The sequence below is a fragment of the Sebastes fasciatus genome, chromosome 12 (genome assembly GCF_043250625.1).
Source record: "Sebastes fasciatus isolate fSebFas1 chromosome 12, fSebFas1.pri, whole genome shotgun sequence".
Taxonomy (NCBI): domain Eukaryota; kingdom Metazoa; phylum Chordata; class Actinopteri; order Perciformes; family Sebastidae; genus Sebastes; species Sebastes fasciatus.
Window position 1 is genome coordinate 26,444,323 of NC_133806.1, and position 24,039 is coordinate 26,468,361.

General features: G+C 42.5%; 1 protein-coding gene across 5 annotated transcripts in view; it reads right to left on the bottom strand.

Annotated features, from left to right (window-relative positions):
• Positions 1-24,039, bottom strand: part of LOC141779560 (neural-cadherin) — a 183,099-nt gene that overhangs the window by 143,662 nt on the left and 15,398 nt on the right. For 4 of the 5 annotated variants that reach the window (XM_074654446.1, XM_074654442.1, XM_074654443.1 and 1 more), the window contains exons 3-5: positions 9,721-9,910; positions 7,734-8,126; positions 193-1,747 (exon numbers count right to left, since the gene is read on the bottom strand). In XM_074654446.1, coding sequence (XP_074510547.1) covers positions 193-1,165 — 973 coding nt within the window. In that variant the 5' untranslated portion in view covers positions 1,166-1,747; positions 7,734-8,126; positions 9,721-9,910. The remainder of the gene's footprint in view (positions 1-192; positions 1,748-7,733; positions 8,127-9,720; positions 9,911-24,039) is intronic. The other variant, XM_074654444.1, reaches the window with a different exon arrangement.

Below are 24,039 nucleotides of genomic sequence, written 5' to 3' on the forward strand. Positions count from 1 at the left end.
TTAATTAGCAGAACACACAAACTGAGCATTGAACCATCACAACAAACAGAGTTAATCGTTGTTGATTTCCCAGCTGCATCAATAAATCCAAAACCTTGATGATGCAGCAGCAGCGTCAGACTCTCTCCAACCATCACCAAACCAAAGGATCGTTTGCGCTTTTACGCACGAGAAGAAAAGAGCGCTTCTTACCTCGTCTGCTGTGGATCTTCACCAGCACATCGGCTGGCTCCCGCAGGCTGCGCGCCAGGTACAGACGACCCGAGTCCCGCTCGATCTGGACCGGCGAGTCGGCCACGGACATCACCTCGAACCACCGCTGCTCGAACTTCTGGTCCGGCACCGTGAACACCAGGTCCCCGACTGTACCGTGGTCCGGGACGGTCACGGTGTAGGTGAGCTCCTCGGTCAGAGCCCGGGGCCTCCGGTGCGCTCTGCTGGACCGGAGGACGGTGACGCGCAGGAACACCGGGTCTCCTATCAGCGACACGTCTCCACCGTCACTCACATAGAGGCGCAGAGTCACCTGGCGGACCCCCAGGAGGGACCCGACCAGCCTCACCTGCCCGGTCTGTGGAACCACGTGGAGCAGGTGCGACTCCGGTGACGCGTAAAAGGTGATGCGTCCGTTCCTCTCCGCGTCGCCGTCCTTCGCGTCGAACCGGGCCAGCTCGGTACCGAGCGGCGTCAGCTCGTCCACTTCAACAACCGTCTGGTTCCCGCTGGTGAACCGGGGGATGTTGTCGTTCCTGTCCGACACTTCGACCTGGACGGCGGCTGGTCTCCTCAGACACCGCGGCGGCAGCTCCACCGTCAGCTCGTACATCGCGATGAACTCCCGGTCCAGAGGCTTGGCGGAGACTAAACCAAGATGCCCCCGGTGGTCCCGGTGCCCGTGGTGTTGAATGAGCCTGAAATCCGATGCGTAATCCCCCATCAGGCTGGCATTCAGGTCCGCGCCAGGACAGACCGGTAGAGTCACTGCTTCAACCGGAGTCCCGGCCGGGGAGTTCTCCGCTATCTGTCCGAAGTAGCGCGTTGGATGCCCGGGCTGTGCGGAGAGACACACCGGGGAGGCATGAAGCAGCAGCAGCAGCACCGGGAGATGGAGCAGGTGGAGGAGGAGGTGGTGCAGGAGAACCGGTCCGGCTGCAGCTTTGCTCATGTTTCCATCAAACCCGTCTCAGCTGGAGAAGACAGCAAAGTGTCCGCCAGAGCGGATCTGTCTCTTATAGTGATCCAATATAAAAGGATTTTACGCGTAAAAATAGATAAATATTTGCGGCAAGAGCAAAGTTCTCCGATGCAGGAAAGCACCCTGATTTAAATCTCTAATTAACTCCTAAATCCAAAGTCCTTCCTGTGCGCAAAGAGAAAATATCAGTAATGAAGCTGATATTCCTCTCCAGTTAATTAATAATTCAATCAAAAAGACTTTTACGCACAAGTGAAATAATGACAGTTTTTTTTCTCCTCCGTTTGGGTAAAAATGAAGCAGAAGTGATATTAAAATATCATATTTCTCAGTTCAGTTCAGTTCAGAATATTTTCCCGTGCAGAAGTGTCTCCAGTGTGTTGGGAGCGTCTCCACCGGAGGACGGATCAGACTGACGGGCTCAGAGACACCCAGCAGACTCCATGTGGCTCCGCCGGCACCGCCCAGCCCGGAGGAGAGAGGCCAATCACGGAGCAGGGACGGGTCTGAGTGACAGGCCGGCAGGTCCCGCCCACTGGCATGCTGAGTCAGCTGATGGAGAGAGAGCGAAGGAAAGGTGACACACAGAAAGCGTTTGTGGGTCATTTTAAAACATTTCTCATCATCCTCCTGACCCATGTGAGACCCTTTTCACACCTGATGACCCGGGATCATTTATTAGAGTCTTATCTTAACACAGGTTGGAGACGCAGGTCACCATAAATATATGAGAGAACACCTGAGCCCCAGAAGACTAGGGTGGCGCTAATGAAGGAAAAGTGGTTTGTATTACTATTAACACAGACGCCATGACATCAAATTAACTGTGTTGCCATGCTAGTGCCTCTAAGGGAGGTAATGTCAGTCTCATTGAGTCAATATCTCAACAACGATTGGATGGATGGTCTTGAAATTTGGTTCATATTAGGGCTGCCAAGTGATTAAAATAGTTAATTGCACATTTTTTTATCTGTTCAAAATGTACCTTTGACTGTTTGTAACTTCTTACATGTATAAATCATTGCGGGTCGGTGTCCCATGCACACTCGCGCGTTGCTACGCTGTTCAGACTCAGACTGCAACACAAACTACACAGAAGCACCAAAACCGCAAAGTTATATCTAGTGAAGCCCGTCTGTTAAACAGTGTTGGCCGCCGTCGTAGTACGCGGGGGAGACCGTAGTTTTGGTCTCCAGGGCCGGAGTCTCTGCTGTACTCTGCCTGCCTGCTTGCCTTCACTCACACACCGCGCTCGTTCTCGCTCGTTCGCTCCACTCTCACGTGCATGCGCGCACACTACACACTGCAGAAGAGTTAGTTTAGCCCTGAGAATATCTAGTGAATGTACAGTGGACGTTTGTGCAGAAATAAATGCAGCAGCTCCTCCAGACCAACAGAGGTTTCCCATGTCTTGTGAAGGGACAGAGTGATATTGTGGTTTTAGCTGACGTGTGTCGCCTCACTGTTTTGAGTGATGCTCGTTCATGTCTATGTACAGCGAACACAAGCGCGAGCAACAGCACGCTGACTGTCGTTGACTTAACGGCCACAGGTGTCGCTGTTAGCAAGCAATTTCTGATTCTTACAAACAGTCTCTTTAAATGGAGATTTGTCAAGTATTTAATATTCTTATCAACATGGAAGTGGACAAATATGCTGCTTTATGCAAATGTATGTATATATTTATTATTGGAAATCAATTAACACAAAACAATGACAGATATTGTCCAGAAACCCTCACAGGTACTGCATTTAGCATACAAAATATATGCTCAAATCATAACATGGCAAACTGCAGCCCAACAGGCAACAACAGCTGTCAGTGTGTCAGTGTGCTGACTTGACTATGACTTGCCCCAAACTGCATGTGATTATCATAAAGTGGGCATGTCTGTAAAGGGGAGACTCGTGGGTACCCATAGAACCCATTTTCATTCACATATCTAGAGGTCAGAGGTCAAGGGACCCCTTTGAAAATGGACATGCCAGTTTTTCCTCGCCAAAATTTAGCGTAAGTTTGGAGTGTTATTTAGCCTCCTTCGCAACAAGCTAGTATGACATGGTTGGTACCAATGGATTCATTAGGTTTTCCTAGTTTCATATGATGTCAGTATCTTCAGTTCACCGCAACAACCTAAAAATCGCAGGTTGCATTAATGCGTTAAAGAAATTAGTGGCATTAAAACAAATTTGCGTTAACGTGTTATTATTACGTTAACTTTGACAGCTCTAGCAAGATATCATAGGAACCGTTGTATGAGGATATGTTGCCTAATGACATTGGTGATGCCCTCACTTTTCATGAGGTTCACATTTGTGGTTATTAAAATATCTCAACAACACAATTAGTTCACATATTCATGGTCCCCAGAGGATGCATCGTAGTTACTTTAGATTCCTAGACTTTTTCTCTAGTACCATCATCGGGTCTAAATGTTAATGTGTCTGATACTTTGGTTTATGACCAAATACCTGCAGAATTAATGACATCCCCATCCGCCTCAGCTGCACTTTATGTTTAGTGCTAATCAGTTAATTAATGCTATCATGCTAACATGCTAAGCTAAGATGAGGAATGTGTCAAACATTATACCTGCTAAACATTAGCATGTTAGCATTTAGCTCAAAGCTCCGCCGTGCAACCAAATAGAGGAACATCTGCATTTTGTACAGCCTAGTTTTACGAGGCTGCCATTTTTTTTAATCTGGAGGACAAAGAAGAGGAGATTTTTCTCAGTTGAAGAAAAAGTGGAAATTAAAAGTGAAGATGGAAAATGTTCACAATGTAAGCTACATTTTCAGCTGACATGCACATCTCCAAAGACTCAACCACATGAGGTGTTCAGGTCTGCCTGTCCTTCTAGAACACTATAGATGCTGTATATTTCCACATGTAGTATAGATATTTCTGTTGAGCAATATTTACAGACAACCCTCAATAATTGGAAATGAAATAAAGATTAATCACACAGTGGAAACAATGAGACACATCAATACACTCTGTGGCTCCTGAGGACACTCTATTGTTTCCACTGGACCAGTCCGTTAACCTTTGACCTCCATTGTTTACATTGTGAAACACAGTGGACATTAATACATCACTGAGAGGAGACGCCACACTGACACTGCTGTTTTTCATTATTATAAAAATCCACCATATTTCAACCAATGTTCCTTAAAGAGTCAGTTCATGTGTGATGATGTTAGTCCCCATAATAGCCATTTCATTGTAGCGATACAATCTTTTGAAACTTAACCTCACTGTATAAAATGACCTGTGGTGACCTCTAGGATAATCACAGCCTCATGAAACTTTACAGCCACAAACTACAGACCCAGAGCATTCAGAGGATGGATAGCTTTCCTAGCTATATTGACAATAAGGGGGTTTCTGAGCAGTTTACACAGCAGAAGTGCTCGCCATCCAATCGCCGAAAAATGCACATCTTGCAGAAATCTACAAATGTCAAAAGTTTTTGATTACAAATCACAGCATGGCTTTTTCTATGGTGTTCCTCAAGGTCTTGGTGTCTTAATGTGGTATTTTGGAAGGTTTATTCATCATTTTTTATCAATTCTTGAGTGGTAAGAAATGGTTAAATTTAGCACCAAATCTGTGTAACAAATGGTATCAAACCAAAAATTGCTACAACAACTTATGAGACATAATAGAGCATGGGGATGACCATCATATACTTCTATCATCATGTTCTAAACCCTTATACACTTTTACAATTTATTTAAATTAATTGTTTCATGTTTATTTCTGATTAATGACTAGAACAACTTGACACATAGTGCTGAGCTGCACCTCAAATTAATCTTCAGGTTCCCAGCTTTCAGATGATGTACACCACTTCTATGTGACATCTACTGTTGATCTGCTATCTCCCCCCTAAAGACCCCCTGTACCTCCCTAGAAAAGACAAAAACAGGTCTATTGTTGGTCTCAGAGGGTTAAAGTACTTTCTTGCGAAGAAATGTCATCTTTCAAAGCTGCAAACAAACTAAAGTCTCACATACCGGCATTTGGACGGAGACATAAATCTCCCTAATATCCACTTTTATTTATTTATTGTAATTCGGGTGAACTGATCCATCCAGACAGATCCACATGGAAACTTGCTGCTGTATAATCAACATCTCTGCTGTCCATCCATATGATCAGTTTGTTCCAAAATAATACAACACGTGATTAATAATCACAAACCACAACTCTTTTCTTTCATGTCAGTCTAGTTTTCTTATTTCTTTCTCATTTCCTTTTTTATGCTCTACCTCAGAGCCTGCCCCTGTTACTGCCTTGCTTTAAAAGCCTCAGTCTGCAGGTCATTTACTGTTTCCTGTTTGCAGGAATGATGGCGGCCTGCAGCAGCATCATTTATCAGCGAGGATCTTTTCAATAAAAGAGCAATTTGCAGAGATCAATATGTTTTGTTTTTTCTTGGTGCTTGGAGGATTTAAAGTGAAGAAAGATCTTCATTCTTCACAGAGAATACACCTCCTCCATTAGAGATCAAATCAGGCCTGAGTGTGTGTTTCATTCAGGAAATCCCTCTGAAGTCCTCAAAAATATAATTTCTGAGTCTATGTGTAGAAATTGTCTGCACGTGTTTTGTTCTCGAGTGCTTTATGAAAGCTAAATGAACCCCCGTCTAAGGCCTTTGATCACAGAGTGGAGGAGGAGAGGAAGTGGGTGAAGTGACGTGATGGGAAAGTGACACAAAATGAATGAAATCACTTTAAACTCTAAGCAGAAACTCCACTCTGCTGCGTCTGTATGAGTTCAACGTGGAATAATGAAGTTATTCTGGAGAGAACAAGATTATCTGTATCAACTAACATATTTTAAACACACTTTATCTTTTTGTATTTCAAGTTGAAGACCTCTGTTACCATATTTTAGATGTTGTTAAATAAGTAAAGGTTATTTTTTTTTACATTTAAGCATTTAAAGGGACTGTTTGTAACTTTTTAAGCGTATAAATGTACCGGGTCGGGACACATGCACGCTCGCATATTCGCGCTCGCGTGTGGCTGAAGTCCTCTGCCCGCCTGCCTTCACTATCACAACGCACGCGTGCTCGCTGTCTCACTCCACCTCTAGACGTGAACGCTCGCTCCACACTACAGGAGAGTTAGTTTAGCTCTGAGAATATCTAGTGAATGTACAGTGGACGTTTGTGCAGAAATAACTGCTGCAGCTCCTCCAGACCAACAGAGGTTTCCTGTGTCTTGGGAAGTGACGGGGCTCCGCAGCGAGTAATGTTATCGCCTCCGAACAAAACTCCCGTGTCTCCCTGCGGGCGCATTCGGGAGGCGATAATGTTTCTCTTCCTGCTCAGCCCCGGCACCGACCCGCTTTTCCTGCTTCGAAAAGCCAACACTAGGATCAGCATTGATTCATGGAGAGACCTTCGTCTGGTCAGCTAACATTACTGCCAAGCAGGTGAAATATATAGTGATATTGTAGTTTTAGCTGACGTGTGTCGCCTCACTGTGTTGAGCGATGCTCGTTCATGTCTATTTAGAGCGAGCGAGCGCGAGCCCGACGCTGACTTTCGTTGACTTAACGGCCACAGGTGTCGCTGTTAACAAGCAATTCTGAAAGGGACAAATAGTCCCTTTAACATTCATGGATTCATTGTTTTTTCATTCTTTTTCTACTAATTAAAACCAATGGAAGCTCAAAATGACAAAGTTTTCACACGTAACTAAACTGGACATATCAAGACGGTCTGATGTAGCACTCAGTCTGAGGGTCTTTTCAAGTCCCATCGTCATCTACGTCCTGTCGTCATCATCTACGCTGTCACCTACGTCCTTTCATCATCGCCTACGTCCTGTCGTCATCATCTAGGTTGTAACCTACGTCCTGTCTTCGTCACCTACGTCCCATCATCACCTACGTTCCGTCATCACCTACGTTCCATCGTCATCTACATCCCGTCGTCATCATCTACGTTGTCACCTACGTCCTGTCATAATCACCTACATCTTGTTGTCATCACCTACGTCCTGTTATCGTCACCTTTTTTTTGTGAGTTTTCTCCATCTGACTCTTTATAAAGTCGTTGTACATCAGTTAAACATCTGGTTTCCTCCTCTCCTTGTGTGCTACCGTGGCTCTTTTTGTTCTGTTGTTCCTCCGTCTTCTGGTTCTGACGACATCCAGCCAGAATTGGCCTGAAAGTCCGAACCATCCAAAAAAAAAAGTATTCACCCTAGAAACAAACTAATCCATGGTTCAGTTTGAGCCGGACCAAGAACACCTTTTTTCGTCAGAGTAGCAAAGCAAAACTACCTTTTGTCCATCTTAAACAAGACATTTAGTCTATTTTTAGACTTAATAACTTATTTTCTCAACATGTGGAAACTTAGATTAATAATAATTAATATTGTGAGAATTCCATTTATTTCCAATTCAAATGAACTTGTTTTGAACTTCCTGAACCTTTTATTTCCACCAGTTGTTGGATCTTTTAGAGTTTAAATGGCCTTAAGAGGATACATATACAGATTATGGAGGTTTACTTACCGAGTGGGAAACCAGTCGAGAAGATCTGACCCATATTCAGTGCTGGAGTCCAAACGGTCATTTTAATCTGCTGACCGTGTGCGTCCTCTTTAAACTGACAGGGAGCATCTCCATCTCATGAGGAGGTTGTTGTCTCTCAGACAACTTGGGTAGAACTTTGTCCCCGAGGTCACAAGAATTTTTTTTTTTTGCTTTTTGAAAGTTAGCCTCGGTGCTCTGCAGCTGGTGTTGCTGCGAGCTGCCTCTTCAGGCTGATCGTCTCTGCAGCTCTGCACACAGGCGGCATGTTGGCTGCTGCCTCCAATCAATCGGTCACGCTGCTCAGAGTCCTCCATCAGGAAACATTCAGAGGAGGGAGTCAGTCAGAGCTGGAAAAACGCCGTCACGACCTCCCTGTGTGGACCAGAAACACATGAGAATGTATTAACGTTAACAACAGAGCAGTCTCCATCAGGGAGTCTCTGCAGCAACATGTTGACTGTATGAATGACTGTCTGAGCAGGTAAATCCGTCACACCTGTGTTAACAGTAGTCGTGGCTGATTGGATTGGAACTGGAATAAATTAAATATATCCTAACCAGCTTTAGAGAGAGACACGGTGAGCTGAGGAGACTTGATGTGTGGTGTTAACCTGGACAGGTGAGACACATCAAGCTGATCAGCAATCAGGAGAAGAGCTTCTCCACCATACATGTACAGTATGTTCATGATGTATTCATTTAAAACACATTACAGTAGCAAATTTAATTATTTTTAAGCAAAGTGTATGAATATGTGTTCTGCACAAATGTAATTCTGACCTTTACCTTAAAACCAAATCCTCATCCTGAAACCAGCCCGGTTGCACGACAAGAAGTGTGAATGACACGATAATGCGCAGGGCAAAAGCGTGTAATAAGAACGCCATTCTTGCTTTTGGCGTGTCATGTGTGCGCCGATAACACAAACAAACTAACTGATTGATGCAGCGGTAGACCAGCAACTCCTGTGTTCTGAGGGGTAAAATTACTGGTTTTGTCAAAGGAGTCTGGTGGCTTCGAAGAGAGCATAGATAACGACTTCAGTTCCCCGTCAGAAAGGGCTGTCTGACGGCGAGGTAAAGCGGTGAAAATGTTCTAAATATAGCGTACACTTAAACTGATGTCAATTTTTTTAGGTTGCAAAAATATGTTTTTCTGCTGCTACCGTCCACAGCTGCTTTACCTCGCCTTTACCTCTTCAAAGCCACCAGACTCCATTCACATAAAACAGTAATTCCTCCGTGAAGAGGACCCTAAGCCATCAAAAACACAACGATTCTTAGTTTCAGGTGATTACACACTAATGAAAACATAGTTATGAATATTACATTTCATTACTGCTAATAGATCCCCCTAAATCCTACAGACTTCCTTTAACAGTGTTTATACAGCACATTGCTGATATCAGATTGTCTTTTTGTCCACCATGTAAAAATGTAAAGACGTTAATGTGACCAGGTGCATGTCTGAAAGAGGCTCAGAGAAGACAGGTGTTGTCTTTAAATGACCTTAGATCAGCCTCTCAGACATGACGGGACGCTGTACAGTATCCACCCATACAGGCTTCGGCTCTATTACACGCACCGCTGCTGAACGTCTTCACCCAGAGGCGGCTCGGCTAAATATACCCGTTGTTTTACACACACCTTGACAACCTGCGATCACACAGGGCTCATCTCATTATGCCGCATGATGGGATTTCACCACATGCAAACGAGTTTAATTAAGCCGAAACTTATTAGTCAGTGGAGTGTGAGTGAGTGGATATGTAAATGTGCAGCGGCGCGGAGGAAAATCAGATCACATGTATAATAGGATGGAAGATAAAGAGGTTTAATAGCACGGCGGCGTGTCATTAACCGCTAAATAAATGACGCCGTGTAAACACGATTATCTCCGAGCTCGTCTAGACGGCAGAGATGAGATCAAAAAAATTACAGTTCAAATTAAATTTTATTTTGTCAACCTTTTATCCCTTAGAAAGTTCAGGATGACTTTATCATCACTCTTCCTCCTCCTCTTCTTCAGCAGAGGAAAGAGAGGGCGAGCTGTGATGAAAGAGTGGACTGAGCGGTTTTGACAGGACATTCGACACCGTCGGCTCCGTCACACTGCTCCACTGTCGGCCTGAACTGCTGTAATTTGGCTTCAGACATCTGCCAAACACAGAGAGGGAGGGGGGAGGAGGTCAGGAGGTTGCTGGTTCAAATCCAGACTGTAGGAGGGGAAAGTGAGTTAAAGACACTCTCTGAAAACACAAGCAGGAATTCATCTAATTTAAGACAACACACATGCACAAAAAAACATCTAAAAATGTTTGTTTAGCAATAATTTAGTGAAAATAGTTGAATAAATGAGTCCATGAATGGATACAAGACACTTGGATAAAAAGTTTTTCAGACGTTTTATAAAATGTTTTGCCGTCTCAAGGCTGGCCCGCCCTTAAAGATGTTTCAAATCATACCAGATGTGTAAAATGTGAGAGAGTCCACACATAACAACATGTTGTGTTAAATTTAACAGTTTTGTTCCTATAGTGTGTGGAGAGCAACGATTTGGCCAAAACAGCAACCACACACTAACAGATTCATTCATCAACAACAAGAGTCCCGATTCTCTGGCGATCAAACGTGACGGGCAGGAAGAATTTGCGATGTTGCGATACTTTGTACTGAAAATTCACGAAGAATGGATGGATGAAGTCATGGAGACACGTTGAATAAACACTACTACTTTATGCTTCGCGTTTAACATTAGCTCATGCATTAGCCGCGGCCGACATGACGGCGGTGGTTGTCCTTCCTTCTTCATTCAGCTTGGTTCTCTATTGGCTATTGTTCTTTCCAACGTGACTGCGTCATTGGCTGTCCTGGGGGTTCCCCACACACAACAGGATATCCCTTCAGAAATATTGAACATGTTTAATATTTAATATGTGAAATCTGTGCGTCCAGGATGGACTTCAGAGCCGATCGGGGGATGTAAAAACACTCTTAACATCTGGAAAGATAATCTTTAGAACCATCAAACAATCAGGGCTTTGCTGACGATCTTTTTTTCTCGTAAACTCAGATTTTTTTTTTTCCTCAATGTGGCCCTAATACTCCATCGTACCATTAAAAACATTCAACCATCGAAACCAGCACATTCTCACTCCCAACTTATCAAATACCGACGCTTGGTCAGCGGCCTTACGCTTCAAACTATGACTCTAGGTATCCCTCTAGCGTCAGGTTTGGTGTGTCTGGGCCTTTACAGACTTCCCCACCGACCCTGAAGATAAACGGTTTCCATACTGTGGTGAAGTTAAGGTTAGTGCCAGATCAGACCGTCATCCAGAGTCAGGACAGATGGTTTAAATTAAGAGGAGGAGGAGGAGGAGGGAGGAGGAAGGTGAACGACAGTTATCCTCCACCCTCCATCTGTCCAAAATGTCACGCAGCAATCTGAGAACCATCAACCCGACCGACGAGTGAGGAACACATGTTTCTACCCGACTGACGAATGTGTGTGCGTGTGTTAGTGTGTGTATGTGTGTGTGTGTGTTAGTGTGTGTGTGTGTGTGTGTGTGTGTGTGTGTAGTAGATGAATAACAGGCTCCAAATGACAGTTTAAATTGAGTGGTATTTCCCTTTAAGTACAAAGCTGAATCTCACTGCTCACTGATGACTGACACGTTTCTGACAGACACAAACTGTGTGATTACTACCTTCTGTACGCACACACACACACACACACACACACACACACACACACACACACACACACACACACACACACACACACACACACACACTTAATGACCAGCAACAGAAGTAATAATTACGCCTGACGAATAAATGAAAAAAGAGAAAACTGGCTGAGTGAAGCACTTGACGGCCGTTGGACTCTTCAGTGTTGGAACAGTGCCACACACACACACACACACACACACACACACACACACACACACACACACACACACACACACACACAGTAGGTCTTTGAAGCTATTTCTTTCCACTCTGTCTCTAATAATGCGCCTTTTCAAAGAGCTGTCAATCAGTCGGCAGCCGCCTCGCTCACCTACAGACAGACATGTGAGTATAAGATGTGAGATTTCCATCTTAGTTTTCCATACAAAAATAACTTTGTCAGTTTGTTTAGACGGACTGAATGGGAATGCAAAAATATTTTTCTGTGTCACCAAAAAGTTTTTACAATAACTTTTTGTTCAATGAGATACAGAAATTAAATCAAACTCTCAGCCAACTGCACCTGAGCAGACCAAAATATCCCCATACAACGGTTCATATGATATCTTACAAAATGTTGTTCCTAATTTTTTTTGCGTTCTCCTATGAATGTCCAGCAACAGAAGTCAATTTCAGCTTGTTACATGCATACTGTCTTTTCAAAACAAACTTATGTCTTCACAGGAACACTTCACTACTTAGTTAGCTTCTGGAAAAGATTGTGGTTAAGGCAACGTTTCAAACCTCACACTTTTTCTTTTTACTTTTACTTTTAGTACGTACTGCAGCTGCCCTTACAAAGTACGTACTGGGGCATGCAGTATGCATACAATTGGGACATACTACTTTGTCATAACATTGTGACTTCAGCTTTGACCGTCTTGCTCATATATCCTCTGTGTAGGATTCAGGATTGTGGGTCAGAATAGCCAGAAAATCATGCTGGCTTGAATACGGCAAAATGTGACCGAATGTCGTATGGCATACTGCATTTGACATACTATGTATTGGGACATACTAAATAATTTTCTGGCATATAAAAACATGGTGATATGGGTATTGGAACGCAGAGAAAGTGGTTGTGTTGCCTAAACCTAACTTCCTGTGAATACAGAAGGTTATTTTGAAAGGACACTATGCATGTATATTGAAACGTAAGAGGGGTACCTCGTGCGTCGGTCTCCGATACCGAGGGGCGCTGACCAAGCGGCTGTATTTGATGAGTTGAGAATGGATTGATAATGTCCGTTTCTGTGTCTGTTTTGGGGTATATGTGCAGAGAAGGAAATCCAGGAAAATAAAAAAATTTTGGGGGGTCAATCTTGGAGCACAATATTCATTTGTCATTTGACATCGTTGGGCCTCATGTACACGACATCCTGTTGACTCAGTTGTCTCTCATGTGTGTCCCAGTCCAAAATCTGAGCTGTGACAATAAGAAGTCAAAGAGTGTGTCCAACTACACCTCTGGCTGTACAGTACGATGAAGCCAGTACCAAACTTATCAAGGCCAAACATAAAACCAACTGTTTAAAGACTCAAAACACACTGAGATAACTAATTATCTGACTTGCAGTGTTCACTAGTTCATCATCCACCGACAGCCTCCCCACTGCGAGCTGAACATCAGTCCAAACCCAGAGCGTCTGTACGAGCTGAGAAGCAGGAAGTGCTCCTCTAATAAACAGTGAAGCGTGCAGAAATCCAGTGCTGCAGGCTCGCTCTCTGTTTTGGGGGGTAAAAGTGACAGAGTCAGTAGATTCTATATTAAGATCTTCTCCTCCGACAGCCAGCGTTTCAACCCCGAGTTATCCCTCTCTCCTCTGCAGGCCATCCTGCTGCTGTCAACATGAGGCCGGGCTGAGATATCAGGCTGTTTCTACAAGTCAGACGGTCAGTCTGCTCCTCATTCAGTCTTATTAACTCCTCTTTGTACACATCTTTACAAAAACTACACATTTTTTGTCAGAGTCTATGTATCTTTAATCATTCCTACAGGTCCAGATGTTTTATTCCTCAATGATAAGTTTATCCGTGTCCACTGTGAGAAGATGTGCTGTCACCCAACAAGAGAAGAAGTCAAAGTGCAGCAGCCCAGATTGGCCTGCCCAGCGGGATTGTGGATGAATTTAGTCCAAAAATCTGTTAATTTTCCTTCCAAGGAACGTATCCCATGTATCTTTTACTGTGTCATTGTTAGGGCTGTCAAAGTTAACGCGATAATAACGCATTAATGTCACTAATTTCTATAACGTATTAATGCAATCGATATTTTGGAGGTTGTAGCAGCTCAGTTTTAAAGCTAGATCGAAGTTACTGGTTTAATATGAAAATATAAAACCTAATGAATCCGTTGGTACCAACGATGTCATACTAGGTTGTCGAGAAGGAGGTTAAATAACGCTCCACACCTGTGCTAAAGTTTGGCGAGGAAAAACTGTCATGGACATTTTCAAAGGGGTCCCTTGACCTCTGACCTCCAGATATGTGAATGAAAATGGGTTCTCTGGGTACCCACGAGTCTCCCCTTTACAGACATGCCCACTTTATGATAATCACATGCATTTTGGTGCAAGTCATAGTCAAGTCAGCACACTGACACACTGACAGCTGTTGTTGCCTGTTGGGCTGCAATTTACTATGTTTTGATTTGAGCATATTTGTCATTGTTTTGTGTTGCTAATTAATTTCCAATAATAAATATATACATACATTTGCATAAAGCAAGCATATTTGTTCACTCGCATGTTGATGAGAGTTTTAAATACTTGACAAATCTCCTTTTAAGGTACATTTTGAACAGATAAAAAATGTGTGATTAATTTGCGATTAATCACTATTAACTATGGACAACCGTGATTATTTGCGATTAAATATTTTAATCATTGACAGCCCTACTATTTTCACTAAAAGACTCAAACTAAATCAGGTACCAAAATGAACACTGCTGAAATAAACTAAAACAGCTGCATGGAAGACAAAATATAACCAAATATAGCAGCATGTGGGGAACTGAGCGTTGCAATTAAAACAGTTTAAAAGTGAACTTTATCCCTGCTCACTGGTAAAAACACAAACACAGCGGTGTTAAACTGTGTCTCACCATCCGTCTCCATTCCTCACATCAGCTCGGCTATTTGTCAGATTTCTCTCAATAACCAGTTCTTCACCCACAGACCCGGTTTTCAGCAGCTCTCAGCAGAGTGTGGCGCTGCAGGGCCCGCAGGAAGCCTAATGACCGTGGCCTCTCTCTGCTGCCGGCCGCTGTGACTGACGGCCTGACGGCTCTTGATGAATGACGTTCTCCGCCTCGACAGACTGAAACCGATGCCAGGCAGTGGGGTGGCGGGGGGGGGGGGATTCAGCTGCTAAACATCAGCTCTCCGTCCTCCGAGGCCCCCGCTGCTGTAATGAGCCCGCCGCTCGGTTCAGCGTAGGGCCACGGGGGCCGAGGCCGAGTGATGAGGGCCGAGCGTGACAACGTGATGGAGCGCGAGCGGCAGAGCTGGTGAGGAAACGAGGGAAAGGAGCATGTCACCGCTGTCAGGAGAGAAGCTCATTCCTCCAGGTTTTCCTGTCTAACCTTTGTCGACTGAAACCAGCGCGGCTCCATCTGTCTTTTCCTGCTTTATATTCACACACTGGAGCTCCTTCTCTACAGAGACCAACACGGTCGAATGTTTCTGGTCTCTGGATCACTTTTAATTTACGTTTATTTACTCTCTCTCCAGGAGTTAGAAGATCTAAACCACTCTAATATTCAACAGGATATCACAGAAATATGTGAAATGACCACGACTTCTTAACCAGCCCAGTCGCACAGCAGTTCATGAAATAGTCACGAAATTTAACGTATTTATTGTACTGTATTGTAGTATTGTAGTGTACGGAGACACTAATTTCACTTTTTTTTGCGATATGTAATGTGAACCAGGAAGTATAGAGAGCAGCAAACGGCGTGTAGCAAGGAGATCATGATGGATGAGTGGGTCAAAAAACACAGGACTTTCGCCAGGAGACCGCTGTTTGTGTCCCGCGTAAAACTACAAGTCCGTGTTGATTTATTTGTCACGTAACTTCCGTACTTAAGTTACGCCACTTCCGGTGTTATTTTAACCCAAACTGCAATCTTTTCCTGAAGCTAAGTAGTTTTTGTCAGGTGTATTTTAGAATTTTGGACTGAGCCAGGCTAAGGGCCCTGATTCACTAGAGATTGGCTCAAAATAAATCTCAGACTGCACAGAACTCCATCCAGAAAGTCCCAATGTCCAAGTTCCTGCACAAAGTCAGTATTATTTTTCACAAAGAGTTATGCTCTGTGTACTTAAACAGTGTACTTTAAAGTATTCCTATAAGTACTTCTAGTTATTCCAGTTTTTATTTTATGCTTCTCATGTCGACCTGAAACCTCCACGCCTCCACCATCAGCCTCAGAGCTCCCACTGCCCTGGCATAAAATACTTTCATCCTTGAGTGCTGCTGAGCTGTAAAACATGTCTGTCGTCGACATACAGTGTCACCACTCAGACACCTGACCATCAATTCTTCACCATCCGGCCTTGATCGTTTCAGCCGTCAGGACTCTGTGACCTCTGAGAAAGAAGCCAAACTCTTAAATCCCCAACAAAAGGGATTCAAATGACCTGCCAAGAACAACAGCAGCGATTGATAAATGGTCGTTGAATCATTAATGAGGTAACCGACAAACGTGTTCCGTATACGACGTTAACGTGTGAAAGCATACATTACTTTGTCTTTTTGGGAAAGTTGTAGGACTCATATGTCAGTTAAGTAGAAATGGTGCAACTGAGCAAAGTTTAGTGTGAAAATGTGAAGCAGTTAGTGTTGATTTTACTTTGAAAGTTATGATCAACTGTATGTTCAGCTGGTGCAACAGCCTGCTGGTTGTTAATGGACAGGATGTGTTACTAGTTAACTTACTTTGGTTTGATGCAAAATGACGCACTTTACACTGTGTGAAACCACCAACCTGGTCTCACGGGAAGGCGTATAAATACCACGACATTACATGTGTCATGAGTATGCATTTTAGCCTTTTCGTGTGCCATTTGTACGCCACGCAAACGTCCACAGTAAGGTTTAGGCAAGAAAACCACTTAGTTAGTGTAAGGGAAAACGTCATGGTTTGGCTTAAAATAAGAAAGTAAACTAAGTAAAACACGTACGGAAACAACATAACACAAGTACAGTAAACGTCACAAACGTTTTGCCACTTCTGGTGTTATTTTAACCCAAACCGTGATCTATTCCTAAACCTAACCAAGTAGTTTTGTTGTCTAAGCCGACCCAAATCGATCGATTCCTAAACCTAAATAAGTAGTTTTATTTTGAAAAGACCGGAGCAGAAAATAACACGTGCATCACGTGTTGCTGGACATTCGTATTAAAAGCGCACAAAAAATACATTATTGAAAGTCGCGCTGAGCATCACGGAAAAAAAGGGAAATTCATGTCTATGTACACGAATCAATCCGTGGGCCCACCCAGGAGGTGATCAGTCTGAGACACTCTGCTGTTAGTCTTGGCCTTCCTCAGCTTACAGACTCCTGTATGACTGGTTATAAAAATACAGTTCCTACACCAACACTCAGTACAGATCTGGGTAGAGTTACCGGCACTGTCAACTTACAAATGATAGCTTTCGCTGCTGTCACGTCTCTCTTCAAAACACTTTGGCAAATTACTGTAGTCAAGCAGTAAAATCTGCAAAAAGGTGACATGGATGAGGACTGTAGGAATGATTTTCTCTCTGCTGTCTGCTGTGTTTCTGATGGGATACAAAATGGAGCTTTTAACACCTTCCTGGAACTCATTAAACTCTCAACCGGTTAAATGGTCGACATTTTACTGGAGTATGAACAATAAAAACACAGATATTACAGCTTCTTAAATCTCAAACATATTGAGTCACAGTTTTGGCAGTTTTGTGTCTCTTTATAGACCTTTTGCATCTCCATTTGTTTTGTATCTCTTTGTGGACGTTCGGTGTCTCATCTGGGTAGTTTTGCATCTCTTTGTAGACGTTTTGTTTCTATTAGTAGATGTTTTGCATCTCTTTCTGGTCATTTTACCTCCCTTTATAGTTGTTCTGCATCTCTTTGTAGTTGTTTTGTGTCTTTTTGTAGATATTTTGTGTCTCTTTTTTGTAGTTTTGCATCTCTTTGTAGACATTTTGCATCTTTTAGTAGATGTTTTGAATCTCTTTGTAGACGTTTTGCATGTCTTTTTGGTCATTTTCCATAACTTTGTAGGCGTTTTGCATCTCTTTGTAGACGTCTCTCTCCAAAACACTTTGGCAAATTACTGTAGTGAAACAGTTCTGCAAAAATGTGACATGGACAAGAACTATGGGAACAATTTTCTCACTGCTGTCTGCTGTGTTTCTGATGGGATACAAAATGGAGCTTTTAACACCTTCCCGGGACTCATTAAACTCTCAACAGGTTAAATGGTCGACGTTTTACTGGAGTATGAACAATAAAAACAAAGAAATTACAGCTTCTTGAATCTCATTACGTGTCATAGCACACTGCAGCTGCGGTGGGTTTTTATTATCCTCTGTAATGAAAATGATAGCTGGTCACATCTAATAGAACCTCAGACATTCACGTTAAACGCCTGAACAATCAAGCACGAGCACTGTTTCATCAATAACTCCCAACAAACCGACGAAGTATTAATGTTCCTGTTTTATAGCTGCAGTGTTTGTTGGGTGGTGGGTATTAGAGGGCTGGATTTAAAAGCACCTGTGGACAATAAGAGTGATCACACAATTATGTTCTGGAGTTGAGGGGGAATTAGTTTGAGTTTTACTATAAATGTGTTTGATGTCCTCAATCCAAGGCTGTTAAAACAGGAGCTCCAATTCCATAAAAGGATTAAACTGTTAGCTTCACTCCACAATAACACACACTCATATATGCACATGGAAAAGCTGGTTTATGGTGTATGTTTTCACCACTTAAGTATGTGTGTAGCTGTCATTAGAGCTGTTAATGTGATCAATACAATAACAGGCCTTGTGCTAAATCCACTCATACAAACAGATTTGCTCTGAAGTGGCACATACGAGGGATTTAAGAGAATTTGTCACAGTTTACTCTTACTTCTTGTACAGAATTTAGTTGCGTTAATGCCTTAAAGAAATTTGTGGAGTTAAAAACAAATTTGCATCACTATGACGTTAACTTTGACAGCCCCAATATAAAGCATCACCCTTTAAAAAGCCTCTTGGATCAGCTGGAATATGCATCGTCACAAAGCTGAAAACAGAGCTGTTATTCTCACTTTTTAGAGATACGTGGTCCTCACAGGACAGCGACGCTACACACATGATGATTTAATAGACCATGATGCATTGCTGTAGATTAAACTAGCCAATAGTATGTAAAGGAGTTCAAATGCAACATACACATTAATGCAGCAGTAATATTAATCCAGAAACATGAGATATAATAGGAAAACAATGATAGGGAACATTTTACTACAACATCAATACTTTCACTGTAGTTAAGCTTTGAATGCAGTACTTCTACTTGTAGTGGAGTATTTTCACAGAGTGGTATTAGTACTTTTACCGCAGTAAAGGATCTGAATACTTCGTCCTCCCCTCTACTAAGTGCCTAACCCCAACCTGTACCCTAAAACCAAGTCTGAACCTTCAAACAGTCCTTTGAAGTATTGAAGGCCGCCCTAACGATGCAGAAATGTCCTCACTACGCTGGTTTAATACTGAACCAGGTCCTCACAGAGATAGAGAACCAGTGCTCACACACACAGAGACTAAAGGGCGGCAGGAAACACACTGACAGGCTTTAACTTCACCAGTCTGTGGATCACCAACACATGTGAGAGTCCACTGACTGACTGACTGACTGACTGTTAATCCTTCACCACTCCTTTTCCTCTTCCAGCCATCACCTCCTCCTCTCCTCTAAGCTCTCCTCATTCCCTCTCCCTCGCCCCTTCACGTCTTCAACCTTCACCTCCTCCTTCCCGTCATCTCCTCCCTCGTTGGCCTCTTTTCTTCTCAAACCTTCACCTTCCCTCTAACCTCTTCTTCCTCCTCCTCCATTTCCTCCTCCTCTGGATAATGATGTCATACATATACTGAATAACTTTCATTAACAAAATAATTATCCAGATGCCACATGTACACATGGGAGGATTATGAGACAATGGGCCCCTGGGCACAGACACCCCTCCTCCATAAGAACAAGAGCCACAGATTCAAAGAGACATATCTTTAGTTGTTTTGAGTCTCTTTGACAAAGTTTTGAGTCTCTTTGTAGACGTTTTGCATCTCTTTTTGGTAGTTTAATATCTCTTTGTAGACTTTTTGCATCTCTTTTTGGTAGTTTTGCATCTCTTTATGATAGTTTTGCATCTCTTTGTAGTCGTTTTGCATCTCTTTGTAGATATTTTGCATCTCTCTGTAGTCGTTTTGCATCTCTTTTCTAGATATTATGCATCTCTCTGTAGTTGTTTTGCATCTCTCTGTAGTCATTTTGCATCTCTTTGTAGTCATTTTGCATCTCTCTGTAGTGCTTTTTCATCTCTTTTTAGATATTTTGCATTTCTCTGTAGTGGTTTTGCATCTCTATTTAGTAGTTTTGCATCTCTAATTAGTAGTTTTGCATCTCTCTGTAGTCGTTTTGCATCTCGTTTTAGTAGTTTTGCATGTCTTTAATGTTTTGCGTCTCTTTTTGGTCGTTTTGCGTCTATTTTGGTAGTTTTGCATCTCTGTGTAGTCGTTTTGCATCTCTTTTTAGTAATTTTGCATCTCTGCAGATGTTTTGCATATCTTTATAGTTGTTTTATATCTGTTTCGAGACATTTTTCATCTCTTTTTGGCATTTTTGCATCGTTTTGCATCTCTTTGTAGTTTTGCATTTCTTTGTAGACATTTGCATCTCTTTTTGGTCGTCACGCATCTCTTTTTGGTAATTTTGCGTCGTTTGGCATCTATTTGTAGACATTTGCGTCTCTTATTGGTTGTTTCGCATCTCTTTTTGGTTGTTTTGACAAAAAGTGAATCTCTCTTCTCTTTTGTTTTGTCTTCCCTATTTCCTTTTCTCTTCCCCCTCCTCTCATCTATTTCTCTTTCTTACCAAATCTCATATTCCCTCCCCTCCTTCTCCTGTCTTCTCTCCTCTCCCATTTCTCCTATGTCCCCTATTATCTATTCTCTCCTCCTTACCTCTTGGTCTTTCCTTCCCTCCTCTCCCTTCCTATTTTATTCCTTCCACTACTCTCCTCTCCCCTTTACTCCTTGCTTCCCATACTCTCAGACTGAATGGATAATTTGTTATTTAAATGATTCACATGTTTCTCAGCTGTTTAACAACTGTCCGATCAACACACACCAGATGGACAGGAAGTGAAGTGTTAAATCCAGAGAACTAACTTCACTTCTTGTTCAGCGTCCGCGGCGCTCAGATCAAACACAAGAAATAATTTACACACACTCGTCTCTAAATATAAAATCACATCGTCTGATCCGCCGTCACCGTCGCAGCAGCTTACACCAGCGAACGCACCACATGTCCTAATGCGCTGTAATGGGTTGAACACGATGCAGCCTTGTTGAACGCAGCTTTGAAGATGATGCAACGTGATGGACAACTGAGACGAGGCGCTTCTCAAACGGCTAAATTCAATGATTTTTTAAAAACGCTCGCCAGCAGAAAGTCAGCAGGGATGGAGAGCGAACGAAAGAGAGAGAGAGAGAGAGAGAGAGAGTTTTAGATGATATTAATGAACAGAGGAATTTATCAGAGGAACTTTATTTTCTAAGGACATAAATTGTTTAAGAATTCGTCTCATTGCAGATGCTGCAGTGGGTTTTATAAATAATCATGATGTTTTCTACCAGGACGAGTCCTTTATCAGCAAAATACTGGGATTGGATTTGGGATTTGTTTCCCCCCAAGGTTCAATCAGTGCACTTTTAGACCGGGCAGGACTGCTTAAAGAAATATTATTATATTAAGTAATTCTTAATATCAAACCCTCTCTCCCTGTAGACTTGAGTTAAAGCTGCATTAATCAATATTTTTATATAAATAATGAAAAAGATGACTGAATGAAGAGAATTATTACTCTGCAGCACTATGAAGCTTTTTAGCCTCTTTTAGCTCCTTGTCTATGTTTTAGTCTCACTAAGTGCGTTTCCATCCACATGTTTTTACAACACGCTCTCACTCTCAACTCGTCACAAACGGGCGCTTGGTCAGGACCCCTTTAGCATCATTTTTCAACATGTAGGGTAGTCTGATAGACTTCAACACCTGGTTAACGATGTCAAAACAAAACTACTTGGTTAGGTTTAGGAAAAAATCATGGTTTAGGTTAAAATACGTAAATGTGTTACATAACTTACTAGGGCTGGGACGTTACACCTATCTCCCGATTCGATACTATCACGATACTTGGGTGCTGATTCGATGTGTATTGCAATTTTTAAGTATTTCAATTCAATATTACGATTTATTGTAATTTTTGTTAACTTTTTTAACACTAGACTAGGGGGAAAAGTTGAATCATACACTTCTAGGGACTTTTACTTTCGGAAAATATCTAAATTAATCCAGTAAAAATGTTTGATTTTCAGCATGTATGTAGTCAGAGATGTCCTGAAGTCAAATATATCAGTCATTGTCAGGAATTATTTATTAATTTTTTTTCCAGCAACCCAAATATCAAAGAATAAAGACATTTCCCTCACAAATTAGTGGCATTTTCTTTTTAATTTATAAGGGACATGTAATGTTTTATAGTTCCGGTGAATATAATCCAATCAATCTTATTTCTATATATGTATTTTGTATATACAGTTCCCTTTGTTAACACCTCATTTTGAAATCCCGACGTAGTCACACGTGTATACTTCCTCTAACTTCTCCAAGGTCGTCTCTAGCTCTCCCGTCAGCTCCATTCTCTTTATACATCCATGGTCAGCTCCATCGGGGCCGTTTGAATGCATTTAACATAAATGTCAGTATATGGGTGCTCTACAGTTGTAGCGTCGGCCCATTTGACCACGGAGATGAGAGTGGCGGCCGGCTTGACCGCATGTTACCGTAATACAATAACGTTTCCTGTCCATGACAGAGTTAGCATGCAGCTTTTTCCTGCAATGTGTCCAAAGTGTTTCTGTTCACACTGCGGTTTGTTTTGGTGATGGATACGGAACGGATATGATGTCACGTTGCTCAGAATACAACAATAAAAGCGGTAACTTCCTTCTACCTCCGCATAGACTGAAATGAAGCAAATATATTGATTTTGGCATTAAAAAAATCAATTAAAAATTCGTAAAAAAAACAAAACAAAAAAAACCGCGATATTTAAGTGAATCGTTTTATCACCCCTATTGAGAATATTATGTTTATACAAATTTTCATAACTGTTGAATTATAAATTAGTTTTTTGGGGGTTTGTGCGATGGCCATCTTCATTGCTTTACAGCTGTTTCTTTTGTAATTGTGACCCCAACGATAGTCTCCAGCTGTCCTGACCTGCTGCCACTCTGCTTGATTCCTCTCAGTATTTAACCCTGATTGATCTTAAATCTTCTCCATTCAGCCTTTTTAATAAATATAACACATGTACTTGGTAAATTAAATGACGCACACTACTTTGCAAATTGTTTTGTCAGCTGCTTTCTCTTCCATATGAAACCATAAACCCACTCGGACGTTCTTGATGTGGATTATAGCGACTTTACTGCTTCATGGCCATCGTACGACCATAATCGCATTAAAAATCGCCCTCTCTGGTGTTGTTGCCATAATGTGCACAAGCTCAAATGTGCCCTATTGTTCTGAGGCAGCCAGGTGGAAGAGCCGAGGAGTTTCTTCCACATTATGAAGACGCTGTAGGTGTCGGCGGGTGATGGAGCCACCAGGCCACCGGCCCGGTTGACGTGATGGGAGAGACAGGCAGGACACCAGCTCTGGGCCTCGTTACTCGAGCTCCATTAAGCTTCATGCTCAAATTATACCCTAATACCTGTTGTCACTGCGATGCACTGGACTGCAAGCATTTATCCGGGCCATGGGGGCAAAAAAACGCCCACGCACACTGGTGGTTACAGGCTTTCTGCAACCAACGGGCATCAGTGTTACACCCAGCAGGTCAACACGTTATCAGTGGATGTAGTTCAGTCAGGCCTGAAAGCTCCGAGCTCTGAAATTTAATCTCAGCAGATATTTTTCCATGAATTTATCCACCTTCAGTCTCTCCATCCACTTTAACATAATCGTTCATGACACCAGCCACACACACAATCTTCTCCACAACAGGAGAATCAGCTGTGAGCACATGATGACTAATATACAGCAGAGTCCTGCCACCACCCCCTATGGGCCGCAGTCTTCATTACAGACACAATATGGACGTGTTGGACAGAACAAACAACATCCGGGTGATTGGTCTTTTTTGGCTGGATCGTAAAAGACCAGCCCTACAAACGCAAAAGTCTGGGTGGCTCCTTTTCCTATACAGCCGAGGCAAAATCCTGCGAGAAG